General features: G+C 38.9%; 1 protein-coding gene across 1 annotated transcript in view; it reads left to right on the top strand.

Moving 5' to 3' along the window:
- The window catches only part of HAPLN1 (hyaluronan and proteoglycan link protein 1), a 72979-nt gene that overhangs the window by 31649 nt on the left and 19686 nt on the right, over window positions 1-21644 (top strand). Inside the window, exons 2-4 of the mRNA XM_054178926.1 lie at window positions 8548-8673; window positions 19699-19701; window positions 20575-20946. Of these exons, the coding sequence (XP_054034901.1) occupies window positions 8574-8673; window positions 19699-19701; window positions 20575-20946 (475 nt within the window). The 5' untranslated portion in view covers window positions 8548-8573. The remainder of the gene's footprint in view (window positions 1-8547; window positions 8674-19698; window positions 19702-20574; window positions 20947-21644) is intronic.

Below are 21644 nucleotides of genomic sequence, written 5' to 3'. Positions count from 1 at the left end.
GGTCTTGAAGATCCTTCCAACCTGGTCTATTCTATTCTATTCTATTCTATTCTATTCTATTCTATTCTATTCTATTCTATTCTATTCTTTCCTAACTTTACTATTCCAGTAACTTTCACAATATTTCCTAAGTAAAAGGTATGCTTAAGTTGTGATTAGATCATTTTGCTTTAGTGACTTAGTAAAAATTTTGATTGAGTTTAGAAAGCTGCTGTTCCCAATGACACAGAATTTCTACACAGAGTATCACCACGTGATTTTCCTGACTTCATTGCATTCATTCCTTTGTATCACATTTCCAGACTTTGTCCTTCTAGGCTGGTTCTGTTTGGTCTTTGTTTTTCGTAGCATTGTATGTTGTTTTGTGGGTATTGTGGTGGTTGGTTTTTTTTCCTGTGGTTGTTGTTTGGTGTCTTTTTTTAATGTGTAATAACACTTTTCCCATCAAGCCTACACTCAGTGGATACTAGAGAAGACTTAGGTTCTGTAAATATATCTTCTAGGTCTGCTTCAAAACATTATCAGTTTTTAGGTGGTTGAGAGTACAAGAGGACTCTGGTGAGACATGGCATGAAGTGTAGGAGAGAGGAGCAGCTACTTGCCATGGAAAACTATGAAATAAAACTAGTATTTAGAAAACTTTTTCCTTGTCACCCTAGGTCCTGTGCCTGGCAGATTTTAAAGGCCAGGCAACAGTTAGTAGTGTGGATTTGATGCTCAATCACCGATGACATTGATGCTCAATCACCAACATTACCAATGAGAACTAACAATCCTAGAGTCTTCGTACTGCAATTTGTTGTGTTTTCACTGTACGCAAACCCCTCACAAACTCCATCTGGATACTTGGAATTGGATTGGAATAAGCATTCACTTCAAACATGAAATCTAGCACTGCAAGTTTAGATACAGAAAGGAAGCTTAAATTCACAAATAAATATTGTTATTGTTGATATTATTATTATGATTATTATTATTGTTGTTGATGTTGTTTAGTATTATAAACAAATTATAAGAACAGTTTGTGTGAACCTGACTAATGATGTATCAAATATGAGATTTTTTTTTAATTAAATTATTATTATGATTATTATTATTGTTGTTGATGTTGTTGTTTAGTATTATAAACAAATTATAAGAACAGTTTGTGTGAACCTGACTAATGATGTATCAAATATGAGATTTTTTTTTTAATTAACCAAAGACAGGCACCTAGTTTTCATTCACCTTTGGTAGGGGAACAGAGCATTAGAAACTTAAGTCATTTGTGTCCCTGTAAAAATCCAAGCATTCAAAAAAAACACTGGCAGAACTGGAAGCATCAACAGAATGAATGTTAGAGAGGTGAAGACACTCTGGCAGAGATTCCCAAATTAAATGGCCTTGCAGAAGTTATGCAGGCAACTAGAAATATAGCTGCAACCACAAATCACCTTGAAGAAGAGGTATAAGAATAGAGCGGAGTGGGAAGCAGCAGGGCCCTGATGAAAAGCTAGATTTGTAAACATGATCAGGAGCAAGAAAAATGAGGGAGATCAATTTTCTTACTGACCCCCATTGACCCCTAAACTAGCATGCTCAGAGCTAAAAGAGACTTTCTGATGAAGAACATGTCAGAATACAAGCACAATCTAGCTGGAAAGCCAGTTCTCAGGTTGGTTTGCAAAATTTTTTTGAAGACTACTGATATATGGAGATTGCAGTAAGTACTTTCTCTAAAGACTCTCCCTAAAGAAAGGGACTGAAAATAAGTGGATTTGCTTTATAAGCAAAAACTGCAGTTAACTTTCAATGACATAATGTTAGATGTCATCAAAAGAACCTTCCATTGCCATGCTTCAAGCAAAACCATCCAAATTCCTGACCTAAAGAGCATATTTATGTAGTCCATTCTAAAGAACAAGAAAGAAACCTACCCAAAGCACTGACTGACCAATGAATGATAGACCTTAACTGCAGCACATTTGTCTTACACCTGTTTGCATTTAACCTAAAGTACCAAATTTTCTAACTTCTAGTCATAAACCCAAACAACATGACCTTGTCCACTCTCTATGAATAATGCCAAAAGTGTTGTTACTGTTGTTACCCTGAGTGTCTGGAACAAATCTCATATCTACTGAGGACAGATACTTCAAAGGCAGTATTTTCTTTATCCCTGCAGGCAATTTATGAGCATTCTTCCCAGGGAATTAATAGACTCCAGGGGATTCCAGATGTCTTTGAATGATCATGCTGCTTTTCCACTGAATTTTTCTGCCTATGGTTAGGGAGCTACTATGACAACCTGTTCTCCAGACATCGACCGTCTGGCACTTTAGAATGCCTCAAGACTCACAGTCACACAAATTTCTAAATTGCTTTAACTAATGAAGTAGCATGGGAGGAGGCCTTGGAAAGCTTGCTCTAAGTCATTTCAGTAGAGCATGTAAACATTATCATTCCTGTGCCATCAAGTGTTCTTTCTTCTTGCCATGGCAAAATTTTCCTTATTAGAAACAGTTTAGCTTGGGAACTTGTCTACTGAATCTGGCTTGCCTTAATTCCGTCTGCCTAGAGGGCATTTTGTCTGAGAAGAACCTTCTTGGCAAAACAAGTAAAAAAAAGAATCAAGACTAGGTGGTATAAGGGCATATCAGGTCAAGAAGTGGATTTTAATTTGATTTTACTACATGAGTTCCTAGGTCTGAGTCCTGATTTTGCTAACTTAGTTCCAATTATATCCTGAAACGGTATTTTACTGTTGCCTTTGGTGGATGGAAGATCTTTGAAGACTATAAATACTTATAGGAAGGTAGGTGCCCTTCAAGAGTAAGATTGACTTTGCTGTTGCCTACTTTAGAAATGCCCACTTTGGGATCAGGATATCTAAAACGAACGTGTCAGGTCAGTGCTACTAGGGTGAGTCAGAACTTTTACCATCCTTCTGTAGTCAATAGAGAAAGGAGTATTTGTTTCTTGAAGTGTTGCTACCACGTGGAGTGGGAAGTTGTCTAGAGCTAGCCAGAAGTAATGCTTATTGTGAGAGAGACTGAATCCTCACTTCTAAGGAGCCCCAAAGTCAGATCTACACTTCAGGCTCCTCTGTCCGTAGCTGTTTTTTTTTTTAATCCTGAATGCTGAGTCATTGACCAAACAAATTTACATCTGTACCTTGTTTACAAGCACCCTCTTGTTAGACCACTCAGCCAAATGGGATGTGCAAAGTGTTCCCTGTACCTCAGCATGAAGGATTCAAGCCCACAGTTCCAACTTCCCCAGAGAGGTTACACTGCAGACAGAGGAAGTTATTTGATGACAAAAATGAATAGACAAAAGGCATCCCAGGTCAACTAAACTCATCTACTTTCCTATGGCCCCATTGATCAGGTGTAAACTGACTATAATAATAGCTTGGACTCCTGAGCAAAATGAAAAAATTTTACACACGGGCACACTGACTTCAGTGTCCACAGGAGCTAAATTCCATCCTGATGGCTTGACTCAGTTGCCTAAACCTAGGTGTCTACTCACAAATATGTAAGCTATGATCTTTAGGACTGGTTGGTTGATACCAGAAACCTGTCTGGTCAGCTAGACGGAAGTATTCAACTTCCCAGTTTTAAGAATGGCTGTTGAAGAGAGTGAGTACTGTCTAGACTGGTCTTTATCTTGCTCTATTATCTGCCAGCAGTGTCTGAGATGAGAGTCTCGGTTACTGCAGCTGACACCCTCACTGAAAATACATAAATTCAGTTTTATTAATAGGTACTTCCCTAGTGCTTAGCACCAGTTCCCAGATGGAACAGACCTACACAGTGAATGAGCCTATAAAGGCTTACATTATGCAGCATGTTTGTGCATGGATGGGTGAACAGTCCACAGATCTCGGGGGCTATTTGAACCCTAAATTTGTGGCAGTTTAGGCTGGGTGCCTCCTGTTTACTGCCACACAAGCTATATCTCTGGTGTCCAGAGGGTTCAGTCCAGTAGGTGGTCACAGGAAATAGTGTATTTCATACCCATAATATCCTGCTTCCTATAAATCCATCTGCAAAGTCATTCCCTTCCTCTTTCTTCCCTCTCTACTCCTGTTGGGAGATGCTCCCTATCGGACAGTGGTGGGGGGAGTATCTCAAGGCCTCTTAGGCGTGGCTAGGCTTAATGCCAGGAGGCGAAGGGGGAAGGGCAGTCTCAGACCTGGCCAGCTGAGACTAGCCTAGCAAGGGATGGGGAAGAAAGAGGCTTGGGGGTCTTGGGTATACCCTCCGGTAGGGAGAAGGGAAATGTTGGGAGGCTTTTGGGTGTGCTGTAGAGGACTCTGTATGCTTTGGGGCATTTTTATCACTGTGCTTGCAGCTTTTGCAAAACACTTAATACTTATCCATTTAAATTTTCCATCCCTTCTGCAATCCATTTGTGTGAATTTCATTCTTTTGCCCCTTTCAGGGGCAAGAGAGGATCTGCCTGGCCTCAAACCAGGACAAAGGTATAGAGGCTTATTTAACTGATTCTATTACCTGGTTTATATATCATTTCTGCCTCTGCTTGCTAGCTCTCACTGAATATAGGAAAATCCACAGAAAGGGAGATGCTTTTATGAAGTCTCCCATGTCTAGGAGGGTTTTTTTTGTCTCTGTCCCTGTACACTGGTACCTCATCTCTTTCTACCATAAGTATCTATTTTTTGCCTTCTCCTAAAACTTTCTTGCATCATGAAGTTATTACACATACAAGAAGATGACAGTATGTTCCTGCAATACCTGCTTCTGTGAGGGTCCTGTGGATACCTGGGAATCACAGTCCCTCAAAATCCAAAGCAGCTGGGATGCTCCAACAAAAGTAGGCAGATTTTTGCATGAGTTAGGCACATTCCAGCTATCTCCCCAGGATGACAATGTAGCATCTGGGTCATAGGAGATGGTGGTCATGTTATCATATATTCTTGAGCTACTGTAAGTTCAAGCTTCCATAGGTCTTTCTTCTCAGGGAAACAGGCATTTAATGTAGGGCATCATGTCTTACGTTAAGACAGAACTTAACTCCTGTGAACAAAAGGAATTTCCCAGGATTTACATCTACTGTCAGAGAGAGAATACTGAGCTAGGTGGACTTTTGTGGATTCTCTCATGCTCTGTAGCTACAAAGTTGTTGGTGTAGTAAATAAGAAATGTTGTTTTATTTAAAACAGAGATTGGTATTTATTGTTATTTTCCCCTATTCTGTTCTTTGGAGAAATGCATGTTGCTTGTGCTGATAAATTACTTAAATTACTGTTAATTTTCAAAACTTTATATTGAAGTACATATATTGGTGATACATAACCTTTTAGATTTGCCAGTAGTAGATTAATTACGTCTGGGTATGTATGACAAAATGGTGATTAATATCAGAGCTTCAAATTGTGTCTAAGAACAAACAGTTCATGAGAATTTAAGAACCGAATGTACAGTCACCTTGACCACCTCCCTGAGCCTTGAGGTCTGCCTTTAAAAACTACTTTTCAGCTTCTTTGTGTCCCTGTCCAGCGATATAGTAGATTCATAAACTGCAGTAAATGAAACTAGTGTGAATTTCTTTAGTATGACTAATCATTACCATTTCTCACTGAAAATTTGCTTTCTCCCAGCCAAGATTTTATTAATTTTAATATGAAAACATCCACACCTATCATTTCTCCCCTGAGGTCTTTCTAGGCTGCTGCAGAAATGTAGTCTGACTTCTATTGCTTTGGCTAGAGTTGAGGATGTGAATTCCTCTGGCTAATTGCTTTTTGGATAACCTACAAAACACCAAGGGTCAGATTCCTGGCCAGGTAATGTGTCTTTGCACTGCTCTGGCTCCATGCCACAGCTCCCATCATGGGGAATCCAGGAGAGAGTGAATGAGGTTGGGGTATTCCTGATTTTAGATCCCCACATTTTCTCAGCTGCTGCTGTGCATGGCAATAAAAGGGAGCAGCTGTAAAACTGCTCAGACTTAAATGGAGGATTGAAATGGTCCCCAGTGGAATGCTTCTGCCCAACTAGAACTTTACTGCCAGTTAATTGTCCTTAAGTATGAAGCTTCTGGTGACTTAAGCAAAGATAATCGTTGGACTCAATGATCTTAGAGATTTTTTCACATTTTAATGGTCCTGTGATCTGCAATAGGTTCATTTTCTAAAATGTTGACCAGGCACTTAGTCCCCCAGGAAATAATTGTTTTAAGTTCTTGGTAATTTTGTGCAGTCTGACAGACACACCTTAGCAGTGTAGATGAATTTTACCAGACACATGCTATTTGTAGGCGTGCTCCTGCACACACAATGAACATTTTAAACTGTCTTTCCTGTCAATGGCAATTAGGGAAAACCATAAAACCAGCCTATTAGCAAAGCTAAAGTATCCACTTTGAGTATATCTCTCCCCAGAATATGTTGATTTGTAACCGTAATGTTGATTTTGCACTGTGTCTGTGACATATGAAGCTGCTCAGCTGCATTCAGGAAACTGAAGAAATGGAGATGCAGATCTCCGAGTCATCACTGCTACCTGCCATCTGGTTATGTGACTGTTACTTTTCACTAGTGCCATGGCAAAAGGCAGGTTTGTGTAAAAGGCAGAGGCCAATCTCTAACGAGCAAGTAAGGTGTACCCAGAGCAGGTCTGTGGAGAGCTCCTGTGACATTTACTGCCATGCCCTGGGTCCATGACATTTTGCATCCAAAGTAGATTTTAAGCTGTAGGCTGACATGGGAATACCCCCGTAAAGTTTGCCTTCAAATTCAAAGCATCTTTGTTGACCAGACTATTTCTAAAGCAATAACACTATTTCTTCTCAACAATAAAAGGAAGAATTATCTGTTATTAGTCAAGAGACAAAGAAACCAAACCTCAAACCCGAAGCATTTTTCATTCTTAGTGGAAATACATCGAGTGCCTGGTCTGGGATTTGTAAAGCAAAGGGCAGTGTGGTTTTGCACAGACATGTCCTGCTCTCTCAAGCAATCAGGCTGGCAGTCCCACTGTGCTGGGGGAACACCCAGTTGCACTTGTGCGACCCCTTGGTTATCCCAGGCTTGGGCTGATGTGCTCTAGAGGGAGCCACATCTGTCCTTGCTCCCTGGAATGGAGGTCATTAGACTGCCAAGCTTTCCAGGAAAGAGGGAGTGGCTCTAGAGTCTTGAGTTACTGAGCATGGACCACCTGGAAAATAGTGCTCGGTGAGCATTTGTCTACCTCTAGACACTCCACAGTAAGGGATGCTGAGCTGGCTTTGAGCTACCATCCAGACACACTCTGGAGAAATGGAAAGGCAGGCAAGTAACATGCATCTTGTTCTGAAAAAATGGCAATAGTGTTTTTGCATTTTAGTCTGCAATAGGGGTTGGTTCAGATTGCAATATCTGATTCTGAAGTTGACATACATAGGTGTTTGGGGACAGGGACTGTTGGCAGGGACTGTTCTGACCGAGAGTACCCTGCAACTTTGATGTATTTCTAGCTGTGAGAGAGAAAAAAAAAGGGGGTTGGGGGGAAGGGAATTTCTCTCTGCATTAAAGAGAAAGCATATTAATAACGCTGCCACTATCTGATGACTGTGGGGGAAATCCTAGTGTCTTGAAAGGCAAAGTTGGAAAAGGGATATCTTTTATTTCAAGAAGTCAGGTTGATAAAAATTATAGCTATAAAAGACATAGCAGCATGAACCCTTTACATAAAACCTCTTGTGTTTTATGCCTCCTTTTCTATTTCAGGTCTTCATTTGCCTAATTACTACTCAGAGGCTGGCAGAGATTTTCCCTGCAGCGCTCAGCTCTGCTGACTGCAGAGACCCTACCTGGCACACTAAGTTAGTGCGTCAGCATTTTAGGTAGAAATGAATGAAAAATCAATCAGGGCAACTGCAGTGGTAGCATATACAACTCTAACCTACTTTGTGCATGGGTTTGAACATTTCATTGTTTATTTAGGCATCTTTTAAAATGGTAAGTGGATCTGAAATAAAATATACCTCTCTAGTCAGTCTAAGAAATGTTTTGTCATCTATTGCTTAGCTCAAGCAAACTTACCACCCTGACTGCTAAGTTTACTTGCAGTCTTGCTTGAAATGCCAAAACCTATGAGAAGATGGTTTTAATCCTGAAAATCTATCACCAGCAGATTGCATCATGCTGTGGATATAGATAGATAGGTTGATTGTTTTAACTGTATTTACAGACCAGAGTAGGTCTGGAAAAGCAGAAGCACACTGGAACCTTTTTTGAAACACAGGTATTGCTTACATATGGTTGCAAGGAATTTGGTTTATGGATATTTGTGTGTGTGTGTGGTTTTGTATTTTTCATGGTGTATCTGCATAGGCAGAGTTAAATATAGATTGCCATTTTCATTTAATGAGAGTCCATGATAAAAAAGATCCAGTCTTCATGCTTAAAAAATTAGGAGCTGCTGTAACTTTTTCAGCTGAGTGGGTTAAATATGTTACAGATTCCTCATAAGATCATTGCTGTAACAAGTTGTGCAGTGGAACACTGTAAAGGTTTCCAAAAATTCACAAGCCTCTTTGTATGTGATGCCCTTACAGTGAAGAAGATTGTTTTGACTACAAAGATGAAGAATCTACTTTTTCTGGTGCTGATTTCTGTCTGCTGGGCTGAACCTCACCGTGACAACTCAAGTCTGGATCATGAAAGAATTATTCATGTTCAAGGTAAAGAAATACATGATAAAATACCAGTATCAGAATAATATGTTTAATGATCCTTAATTTTTCATTCTGCTGCACTGTTCTTTAGTATTACTAAGTTCTCTAGTACTACCCTCTTCTGTTCTGTTGCATTATTATTACTCCTAAAGAAAGTAAAAAACTGAAAGTAGAACTTTGTCACAACCTTGCAAAGATTAGTGAGTGAAGTACAGCATGATTTAAGATAGAGAAAAAACCAAACATGCATCCTGAAGTAATATGCAACTACTGGGGTTTGAAATACCGTTATTGTGGATTATATTTTATTTTAAGAAGACTGTCACACATGGTTCTTCACATTACAAAAGATTATTGCTGTTTGTTATCTAAAGAGGTTTAGCACATCAGAGCTCATAATTGGGCAATTTAAACCAGGGGTAAAAAAAAAAAAAAAGAAAGAAAGAAAATAGTATCTTACCAAAAGAAATGTCTTTCTTCATACCTTTAATTCACACCAAGTATTTGACTGGCCTTCTGCATAATCCTTTCAGTTCATGTTTGAATCCTAGAGCTTGTAGCTGTAGCAGGATTTGAGTCTGCAGTACAATGCAGCTGTTTTTTCAGTCCCAGCTTCAGTCAGTGAGGGTCATACTGTATAAGAAAAACAGGAGATTTATGCAGTAAGGACAGGCAGAAATAACAGGGATTTTCTTGCTTTCATTTATGTGCTCTTGAGGCTGGCTAAAATTAGTCTTGCTAAATTAATACAGCATTATTTTCCTCTTTCTCTTTAATTTTCTATTCCTTTCTCCCAGCAACAACTGGCAAATTATGTTATGTGAGTCTATGTGTAAATAGGAATGACCAAGTTAGTGCAAGTTACTAAGAAAGCCTGAACACGCAGAACTTCACAGGAAAGTCACAGAAGTTAAATGTACCCTTCATCCATTAAAACAGGCATTTGGATTTTCAAGGTCAAGTAAGGAATAACAGAGAGCTGGTTTGACTCTAAGGAAATTCACAGGATGAAGGTCAAATGAATGTGTTGCATCAAAATGAAAACATATCACTGTTATAAGATGATGAACATTCATTATCCAGGGTAAATTTCAAATTTGACACCAGTGTCTAGTGACAGTTTGCCTTTCCTTGTGTACTGCAGTTTCTTCTCTATGAATTTTATCTACTTGGAAGATGAAAATAATTTAAAATAATTGAACCACATCAATTATTATTTTGGTGGTTTTTTTTTTCTCTTATTCTTTGTATATTAAACTTTCTAGAAGCCATTTAGCATAATTTGCAAGTCATACATTTCAAGTATGTGTATAGTGCAATCTGCAAGTGCTGAACACCTCAGAGATGGTAAAAGCTTCAAGATGGATCATTCTCCCTATCCATGAAAGCTCACCTGAACCTCAAGAGTTTATTCTGTCACAGACTAGCTGATGTTTAAAGGTCCCTTCCAAACCATTCAGTGATTCTGTGAAAGCTAGATGAGCTTTGTACATCAGCTGATTCAGACTACAAAACACACAGACCACACACTGAAAAGAATAATAGATTGGTGTTTTTTTACTTTGAATCTTTCTTTTGCTTGTCTCTGCATTGTGGCATCCCATCAGGGTTGGGATTCTGCTCTGCCCAGTGCTGCATAAACATGTACAGTGTACTACACACCTGGGAGTGAGTAGTAAATCAGGGAGGCTTGTGGAACATATGTGTTATAGCCTCATGAAAAGAGTATTTTATGTTACATTTATATTACATTAAGGAGTGCATGATCCTGCTTCACAGCTGATATCCAAGAGGTGTTTAGCTACACTTGTCCTGGATTGCATGCTTTGGAATGTCTTGGAATTAAAAAGGGCCAGGACAGATGTTGTGTAGTACAGAGAGCTGAAGGAGATCTCCTGAGGCAATGAGATTAACTCTCTTCTATTTCTCCTTTACATTAGGTAACCTCCTGTAAGCTTACGTTAATTAAAAAAAAAAAAAACAAACCAAAAACCCACACCAAAACCCAAACCAAACCAAAAAACCCACAGCCATTTATGGCCCTGTGTTTTTTAATAAGATAACAACATATCCTCACAGCTATAATTTAAGGAATCTCCTTCAAATTCTTCTATAAGTGAATATATTTGTGGTGAAATGTGGCTCAGTTGGTAGCACATAAGACCCTTAATGGGAAGGTTGTGAGTTCAAGCCTGCAGTGGGCAGTAGTGGCCTCCCTACTCTAGTCATGAGGTCTGTGGTGACAGGTTGGACTCGATGATCTTTGAGGTCTCTTCCAACCTTAGTGATACTGAATACTGAATGAGCATGTATTTACAGAACTATAATAACATACACTGGTTCCTGTTTGGATTCATATATCTTGAGTGTGCCCAGACAGGATTTAATTCCAGATCAGATCTTAAGGTCTGGTATTAGTATTTTTGTTTTCCAGCTAGCACTGATTTGTTTTTCAGACCTTGGATCAAATTTGTACTCTTTCCATTTCTGCTGCCATGCTCATCAATACTCTATATTGACAGATAATATGTGTCAGTCTTTCTCCCTCATTACCACTGCAATTAATTTATACAAGGTTTACACCAATAATTTTTCATACTAGGCCTTAAAAATCTAGGTTATGCATTCAATATTAAATGGTATTGTACTTTTTCCACCTTTCTTTCTTCAAACATTCTAAATATCCATTCTCCTCCCTTCAGTGATGCTGAATATGCCATCTGAAAATTATATTAATTCAATAGTCAGATTTACTTTGTAAGGTAAAATTAGCAGAAATATTAGAGTCTCAAAAATTACACTGGAGACAGTTCACTGGCCTTTTCTTAGGCTAATCATTTCTGTTTCAGCCCAAACAATTGCAGTCTCATCTGTATCTGGGTCTTACACACCTGGCAAGGTTTCCGCCAAAGCACATGTTTTCTCCATCCTTTCTGTTTCATATATTTTCCATATCACTTGATTCCCTGGGCACCAAGCAATTGATACATCTGATTTCCCTGGCCCTGGCACAATTATTTTGATTACATATTTTACAGTAAATTAATTGGACACCCTTTAGTAATTAGCTACTCTATTTCATCCCTCTTTGTAGTGACTTGACTTACTCTGTATTGGTTCTTCAATATTTTTCCTTCAATAATTGTTCTAAGGTCATGCTTTCTGTTGGGGTCAGATTAATCAGCCTGTTAATAGTGAAATTACTTGCCTTACAAGTGTTTGTTAGTTTACTGTTGTGCAGAAATACATGGTATCATTATTAAACTGATAGATGAGCTAATATCTCTGCAATCAGATTTGCCATAGCAAATGTTAGTAATATTGACAGCACTTCATGCTGTAAGGTTTTCTACCCTTTTCTTTGAACAGACTCATCTCATATTAATACACTCCTGTACTTTAAACATCATACTTCCAGAGTATCAAAATGAACATCATTCAAAAGAGATGATTTGTCGATACAGCACTTGGGTCATTTCTCTGTTGTCTTCTACCTGTATCTTTGTAGTCACTCCATATTACGAAATGAAACTGTACCCATTTAAAAGACTTTTTTTTTTTTCACTTCTACAGTCAGATCTTTCACAGTCCTTTCTGACATACTTCCAATCCATGCTCCATTTTGTTCTCACTATCATCTATTTCTTAACAACCTGTTAAAGCACTAATGTAGAGTGTCACTTCATAACCTTTATCTTTCATCTGGCCTTGATAAAGGGCAGCCACCTATTAATACTATATTACAGTCCGATGGCTATTTCAGCATGTTTCTGAATACTTTAACAACTCTCTGTCAGGAACCAGAGGAGCTGCTGCCCTTCATTAGCATAAAAAATTCCTGCCATGACTCTAACTAGAATGAACAGTATTTAATATGTGATATTGTTCCCAGATTTTACTGACAGACCCAATGCTTTTTATGAACAGAGTTCTGTCTTTCATATGTCCACTCTCTTGAAACTGGATTTCTCTAGCTTTACATAACACTTGCCAAGCTATTTAGCTTTCCAATAGGCACAGATATGTTCTTTCTTGAATCTTGCATTTTTTTCTTAGAAATGAGTTGCTGACTTCACTAATATCTCTGTTCCTGGTGTCAGTTCCACCTCGAGCTCCTGATTCTCCCCTCATTGGTTAACAAAGTGAAACTGGACCTCAGTCAGATTTCTCTTCTGCTAGATAATGTTACCTCCCTACCATCACCAGTATTACTTTCTGCTTATTTCCTCTCACCTGTTTCTTGTATTTCCTTTTGGTAATGTATTTACATACAAAACTCATTCGAGTTTAACTTTTGTGGTCAAAATCAAATGAGAAAGCTATATTTAAATAAGTTGTCTCAAGCCCCTTACTCCAGTAAACTCTGAGTGCCTTAGGGGATACCAATTTCATTCCTTTGAAAAAAATCATCAACCTAAATGTATTCATGTAGTGAATGTGAAAATGAGGCACAAGTATACCCTAGCCATTTAAGTATCCACAACAAGAAAACAATAGTGCTCTAAACATATCACTGTAATTAAAGGGTCATATTTTTCTCTAAAGTCAAGATCTGCAGGTCACAGTACTCTGTGACCCATGAGAGAGGAAGAAGATTCTTTTCAGTGCTCAGCTTTGCGTATCTCTAATCTATTCATAGTGCTAGTTGCTGACCAATTATTCAGAGTGGCAGAATACCCTTCAGAGATAAGACCATTCTTCTGTGTGTAGCTGTTCTGCAAAACAAACGAAGTTGACTAAAGCCATTACAGTAATTGCTAAGCTAATTAAAGGTGGCAGAAGCTTTTAACATATGCCCCAACTTTGTTTAGCTTTTAGAAATATGGCAAAAAAGGCCAGGGAAAAGAATGCAAAGTCTGGTTTGTAATGGATCAACCTTTAACTTTGTAACTTTTCCTTGAATATAAATGAATTTATTTTATGCAGTGCTTCTTTACCATTCAGATATAAGAATACACCCATTTGCCTATCAAGGTCCCTGCACAGATTTATTTAAACATACTAGGAAATATGTCACATTGGAGTAAACAGAAAACTTTCTAATATCAGCCCATTAAAAAAAAAAAAAAAGTTTAATCAAACAATACCAAAGAAGAAGAAATATTTGCCCAGCTTTTCCTGCATGGTAATGAATTTTATTTACAGACCACTTGCTTTTCTTCATAACAAGAGAGAAAGAAGCTGCATAGACTTGCTGGACTAGCCAAAGCCATGATAAAAAATTAGGTAGACTACTGACTTGACCTCATACACTAATTTGCACCTTCCAAAGACTCATGCTTTTCCATCTTCCTTTGGACTTTCTTTCTTTGGTCCACCTTTCTGCATTTTTCTATTTACAGTAATGTTCCTTGTTATTTCTTTTGATTTTCTTGATGACCCATTTTGACCCATTGCTATAATTGAGCTGCTTCTTTTACACGAACACAACTTGCTTTCTACTTCAAGAGCATGGCATGTTGCAGCAGTACTGTAATCAAAAAAGCAAAGAGGAATCCCACCTCCTGTTGGTGTGTTGATTTCATTAAAGGCATTCAGGACTGCATATTCCAAAATAAAATGAGAGGTTCCAATGTATTTAGATTGTAAAATATCATTGCAAAAGCAAAAGTATTCATGTTAAACATACATTTAAATTAATGATTTACCTTGACTTGCTGCATGAGTCTAATTCCATATATATAACACCAGAAGTAATAAAAGAATTGGAATAACTCCTCACCAGTTATCTGTGTGAAATCTTGGTTTTGTCACATGGTCTTTATACCCATAAGGTGTTTGTGCAGAAGACATGAAGAGATACTGTCTTGATTTCTGTTCTGATCTGCTCTATGTTCATGCAATCCCTGCATCTATACTGAAGTAAACACATACTTATATTTTATTTAAGGCAAGTGTCAATATTTTAGAAGAACTGAAATTTCTTACTTCCTTGATGGTTTTATGTGATGCTACATCTCCTAGAAACCTAAACTTGAGTTTATGCAGCCCCTTTAACAATTGCTCCCAATATGTTGTGCAGGTTGAGTAGATGAGATCAGCTGAAAAATGATAGAATAGAATAGAATAGAATAGAATAGAATAGAATAGAATAGAATAGAATAGAATAGAATAGAATAGAATAGAATAGAATAGAATAGAATTTTACCCCAATCCTGTATTCTTTGCATTGGAGGGAGGTATTTTTTTATATAGTCTCATTTGGACCTATGCAGGTGAACTCTTTAAACAAGAATCCTCTAACATCTCTATTACCAGTTGTATGTCAAAACTTACAAGTAACGTGTAGAGAGTATTTAATCCATAGAGAGTATTTCATCCTGTCATTTTAGGGGTAGGAACATATGAGTTTGCTGTTTGTATTTTCTTTCTCATGACAGAAATGGAATTATATTAATGTTTGGGCTAAATAAGAACATCTTTTCTCACCTTTACAGATGATATACATAATTTTTGAGAAGTTTGTTGTTTGGTTTTTGTTCCAAAAGCAAAAAAAAGAAGTAGTTAGTTAAAATATGGTTGGAAAAGATGTAGTAGGAAATGTACGTGGAAAAGTGGGTGCACAATTCTTGCTCATGCTTTTACCTTCATGTGCACTAATGCACACATATATGTGTATATCAATAATGCACTTCTGTACACATTATACCAAGAGGGAATTATTGTTATCATAGAAATTATATTAGACTTTTAAATAAGCATAGAAGGACAATAAGACATTGTACTGCTATAGAAAGAATGAGGATATTTTAGCACGAGAATTGTACTCAAGGTGCTGGTAACACTACAGGAAAGCAACTTTCACTACAGCTCTGAGTTTATTTAAATTAGGATGACATGTGGTGTCATTAACCTAATGGCTTGCTAGCAATGTGGAACCTTTTGGCAATACATGAGTTTAGCTGACAAAACACATCTATGATTTGATCCCTGACTTATTATTTTTTCCCTCTAAAATTCACATTTTTTTTTCTCCACTGTTTCTCTCTAAGTTAGTCCATTAAAATGTGAAAATCAAGTTTTGTATCCATGTCAGCATAAGCTTCTGGACAGTGCTGATGGATGAAGTGAATAAAGCTTTATGCCAAGGGTCATGCTGTGACTCATCCTCTCTGCCCCACACCACGCTCCTGGCCTTCCAATCATGGCTTTACATTATTCTTGAGTGGCAAAAGCCACTTAAAATGTAAAATAAATAAATATAAAAATAAAAATCCAAAAACAATCAACAAAAAACCCCAAGAGTTGCAATACACCCTGCAGTTATGCCTGCTTGATTTGACACTTCAGATACAGTAAAACAGGCCTTACTAGCAAGTTTCCAAGTGAGTTTTCGTTTATGGCAGGCAGTCTTTCCCAGTGACTTGGAAAAGCAGTTCCCAGAATTGTGTGTTATCCTGCACAGCTGGACAGATCTGCAACTTGAACAAACTCATTTCTAACTAGCATAACTGGTTTTGCATTGTGTTGCCTTTGTCATCCATATAATTGCTCCAAGAGGATTAACAAAAGGTCACAGCCTGTCAGAATTGATAGCAGTGAAACAAGAGTGGAAAAAATGTGGCAAATTAGTTACCAGTAGTGTCTGGTTCTCTTTTAATAGCTAAGCTTCTGCATACATTACAAGGCAAAATATTCCTAGAAGAGTGATCAAGCCTTTCACATCCCATTTCTGAGCTTGTAACTGAGACCAGAACCAATAACTAGACTGATGCCACCTCTCATCCCAGCAGGAGCCTAGTACACTTCTCACCTTTAGTCCACTATCTGAGGCTCTTGTGTAGCCATGCATGTGATCTGTCTTATCTCCAGCAAAGATCAAAACACTCCTGTTGCAGGCAAATATTTAGTGAGGATTCAAATCTTGGATTTGCAGAGGTGATAGTTTTTTGGCCATTCACCTTACAAATTCTCTGATCATGCTTCTGAAGCAAGTAATTCTAGGGATAAAGAAGTTCTGTCTTCTTCAAATGACATATAAGACTTTGTGACAACATTTATGTGTCTCTTGTTTTCACTTGCACTCATATATATTCCTGCCATTTAGATGCAAAGGTGATTTTACTCAGAGAGAGCAGATCTGTCCAAAATCCCATGAGGAAAGCATCCAGGGAGCTACTTTAAAACAGTGCTCCATGATCAGGTCACCATTTCACAACATATCATTGGTCCTTGTTCTAAGGTAACCCAGGAAGCAGGATTCATTTCTTGTTTAAGCTGATTTCCACAGCAGTAATCTAGAATGCTGCATTAAGTGCTAAACATGTAAGTGAAAGGATTCTGATTTGCTCTGTACCTGGGCATTTATTAACTTGGTTTGTTGTAAGGGTTTCCTCCTGAGAGACCCCTTCTCTATCAACTCCAGAAAAACTAAGACATTCATTTTGCCATCTTCACAAAAATATGCAGTTTGGTGAATTTGGCCCTGGTTCTCACTGGCTCCTGGATAATAGACTCCTAGCCTCTTGACAAACCCTGGTCATCTGATTTTTAATCCTGAGTCCATGCTGCCTGCATGTCCTCTAGCCCAAAAATAAACCACACAGCATCCCCCAACCTGACCTCTGCTTTTCCTTGAAAGCCAGAGATCCTTCCTTCCTCATCTTCTAGGTCTGGGAGTAGCAGGGACATAATTTTCTGCCCTACTGTCTCAGAAGAGAGAAGGGCACATTGTCTCTTTTTCTGTAAAAAAAATAATTTGGGTTCAGGAAACTTGAGGGTGAACACTTATTTCAAGCCACCAGTGACGTAGGAGATGTTCCAGGCTGAGAAAAGCCGTTCTTTTCTTCCCTTTCCCAGCCTGCCATCCCCTCTGTTCTTTACACTTACTCAGATAATGGCTGCTGCAAGGGGCCAGAGAAGCTGGGAAGCAGCCAGAAGAGAGGTACACCGCCACATTAGGATACTAACTCTGGAGTCAGAGGTGACAGTGCTCTGGGCAAGTCTCCAGGCCCTGCTGGCACAGACTAGCTGTTGTTAGAAAGAGCGAGTGTTAGCAGCCTGAGTCAGATTCTCCCTTCTGCCCCAGTCCTTTCTGCTAATATTTATTAACTTGACTATTTCAGTATTTAAGACCCAACATAGTTGAGCTCTGATTCAGATTTCTTGGTAATAACCACCCCAAAGCATAACATTTCTCCTCCCAACATGGACAGCAGTCTGTGGAACGTCTTTGTCCCTGAAGGAAATGGGGAAATTCGCAGACAAACCATCCTGGCCGCCTTCACATTCTTCCTTCTTCTCGTCCTGTGGAAACAGCGTTACCAATGCTTTCCATAGTGCCTTGCCTCAGATCACCTCTCTTCTTGGATCCTTTCCCCTGAAAAGGGAAAGCTGGGCCACTGGAGCAGATCTGAGCCTTTGGTTACCTCTGGGAAGAACGGCAGTGACAAACAAAAACAGTAATAGGGGGCTGCAGGTGAAATGCTCTGCAGTCATGAGTTTTCAAAAGGTAGGACGATCTCCCTCCATGTAAAACAACTTGCAGCTCTCCAACTGGTTTGCTGTTGAGGATCCTGATGCCCCCTGACCATTCTGTCCTGTGAGGGTAACAGCAATGATCTTAACAGCATCTCCTAACACAGAACTACACATTTGGGAATATTTGTTTTTCTTAAACAGATGCACATTTGCATTCAGCAAGCTTATCTTTGCAATTACCACCTCTGAACATGTTTGCATAATCATAAAATGCTGTGCACCCTGGGGCCTCTGCTGCTACTTGGTATAGGGAGTGTGGTCAGATAGTGAAGTCAAGCTGAAACTGCAGTTTAGGTGAATATATCATTTAGACACAGAACTGTTGACAAGACTCAGAAGCCTAGGACTGTCTGGAGACATTTATGAGCTACAGATCCTAGCATCTCACTGCAGCCACCCATGGCTGTGGACACGCCACATGTTTTTGCAGTGCTATGAACAGACATCTCACCAGGTGGAATAATTCCTGGTGGGCTTATCACTGAAACCTTGTCTTCTAGTCCACCTCCATCTGAGTCATAGAATCATAGAATGATTTGTGTTGGAATGGACTTCCAAAGGTCATCTAGCTCAATCCCCTCTGCAGTAAACAGGGTCATCCTCCAGTAGATCAGGTTGCCCAGAGCCCTCCCAAGTGTTCCACCACCCTTATGGTAAAGAACTTTTTTTCTATCATCCAATCTAAACCTACTCTTTTCTCTAGTTTGAAACCATTGCCCCTCATCCTATCACTACAGGACTCTCCATCTTTCTTGTAAGCCCCCTTCAGGTACTGGAAGGTCACTCTTAGGTCTCTCTGAAGCCTTCTCTTCTCCAGGCTGAACAACTGTATCTCCCTCAGCCTGTCTTTGTACCAGAGGTGTGCCAACACCCTGATCATTTTTGTGGCCCTCCTCTGGACCTGCTCTATTAGTGCTTTGCTCCTTCAGTCATCCACACCTCTCTTTGGATGCATTTCTGCAGTTATATTTTTATCAATCCAGAACCATCCCCATGAAGGCTAGCAGAAAATTACTGCTAGGCTTCACAGGGTCAGCCTCTCAACAGAGTCTGTATTTCTTAGCCTTTGCTTTTACTGAAGTTAAGAGAGAGGCAGACTGAGCCTTAAAGAGCTGGGAGTCATAATTCAGGTCTGTTACACTGACATAGAGAATTACAAAGTTTTCCTTTGCAATCTGTTATGTAGAGTGAGGATGGTAATTCTTTCCCAGCAAGCAGAGTGCTGGTGATTCATTGCCAGTTTTGGTGGGTGTCTTAGTGATAGAGGACGGCAGTATCACTAAAGTGCTGAGATTGCTAAATAAATTTTGCAAACTATGCATGAGAAGAGAGGCGAGAGGTACTGAAAGAAGGAAATATTCTTGCTTTTGGATACATCTGCTGATGGCCACCATGAAATCTGTTTTATTCTGGCTTTCCCCAAGGCAGCACAGCCTGTCAAAAAGGCCCCAGAGACTTAAGGTTAGAAGGAACACCTGCTCAAGCTGACTGTCCTAAACATAATGATTTCCTACAGCAACATCAGCTGTGGTAAGCTGCTAGAGAAAAAAGAGGGTAAAGAGTCTGGAGTGAGGGTGAGAAGGAGAGGAGCCAACCAGTTAAATACATGCTTGGGTGAAAAGTGAAATTGAAATGTCAAAGACAAAATAGTGATGATTTTGAAGGAGATAAGGAAGTCACACAGGGGAAAAACAGACTGAGATGAGAAGTGGGCAGGAGAGGACCAGATTTTACATTTGAAAATAAATTGGACTGGCTTACTTTGGTGGAAGTATGCCAGAAGAGGAATTCAAACTGAAAAATTAGAATAAAGTACAAATAGAAACTGATATATTTTAGAATTATGCTGACACTTTTCATGTCAATGTAAATAGTGCTGTTTGACACAGTAATGGCTTTTCTCTTTTGTGAGTATGATTCACTGCATCCCAGATCATGAGGGGCTTTGTCTGCTGCCACCATAATAAACCTAGGCAGTACATAAAGATTGAATTACCAAATAAAAATGCAGCATTGATAGACAGCTCCTCAGCAACCTGCAAGGAAATATGGGATGTTTATGTGAAGCCTTTTATGGATGATGGCAGTCACCCACCAGCTACACAACTCTGTAAACAGATTTTTACAACTCTGTCTTCATGACTATGGAGGCTTAAGCCTATATAAGGAGGCAATGCTGCAAACAAGTTTACCTCTTGCTTGTCTGGGTGTGTACACATACAGACACTTGCAGCTATGTAAGTAACTATATGCAACTGGCTTATACACGCCACTGCTGCAGAGCTACAAAATTATTTCAGGGGAAGCATCCTGCAGGCCTAATGTGTAATGTAGCTGATGGTTGTTACAGCATTGATTGCATACATTCTGTAAAAAGCAGACTGCAGAATAATTCTTGGTTTTGTTTTTCTTCTTAAATCCTCACAGAAAATGGTCCCCGTCTACTTGTGGTAGCAGAGCAAGCTAAAATCTTCTCACACCGGGGTGGCAATGTCACACTGCCATGTAAATTTTACCATGAACACACGTCAACAGCTGGCTCAGGAACCCACAAAATCCGGGTCAAGTGGACCAAACTCACCTCAGATTACCTCAAAGAAGTGGACGTCTTTGTTGCAATGGGACACCACAAAAAGAGCTATGGAAACTACCAGGGCAGAGTGTCTCTGAGGGGAAGCAGTGAGAATGATGCCTCTCTTATAATCACAAATATAATGCTGGAGGATTATGGGAGATACAAGTGTGAGGTGATTGAAGGATTAGAGGATGATACAGCAGTGGTAGCTCTGAATTTGGAAGGTAAGTAACACCTGAACGATACTTGAACTCACTTTGTGCTATGTTAAGTTACACCTGCTCTTTCTCCTAATACTGCTGACATTGTATTATCCGTGATAACAGCAAGCTGAGAAGTGGGATTCAGTGTGCTCTGGAGATATTGGCCTGAAAGCTCATGACAACAATCATGAATTAGAAGAACATTAGGGCTTCTATAACTTTTGCTAGCTTATGGCATATTCAGCTCTCAGTGAGACCCAGGGTGAGGGGAGACAAAAAAGAATGACCAAAGTATGAAGAAATCCATGTTTTTAATTTGCTCCTGTCACTTTACAGCATGTTTTTACAGTAGACTTAGGAAAAATTATGTTAAATATTCCCCTAATAAACATTTTACAGAACTTTGGGACATTTTAGATTATTGAGCAAATACAAATTTTCTTACAAAGAAGAAATATGTTAAAGTAGCTTTCCAGAGACAATGGGTTTGGGTTTTTTTCCAGCCTTATAATTACAGAAGATAGATTTATATATTGCCAGCCAACTCCTACATGTAGTCTGTAGTTATTTCCCTCAGCAATATTCTTGTAAACAGTAGAATACTAAGCATTAGAAAAATTAGTGAAACAGGTTTAAAGAGGAATGAAAATTGAGATTTCCTTTGCTTTTATGAAATTCAGATACATTTTATGAGATTCAATACACATAAATCAGCATTT

Source organism: Dryobates pubescens, chromosome Z (assembly GCF_014839835.1).
Source record: "Dryobates pubescens isolate bDryPub1 chromosome Z, bDryPub1.pri, whole genome shotgun sequence".
Classification (NCBI taxonomy): domain Eukaryota; kingdom Metazoa; phylum Chordata; class Aves; order Piciformes; family Picidae; genus Dryobates; species Dryobates pubescens.
The sequence above is the reverse complement of the archived record's forward strand: the minus strand, read 5'-3'. Positions and strand labels throughout refer to the sequence as shown.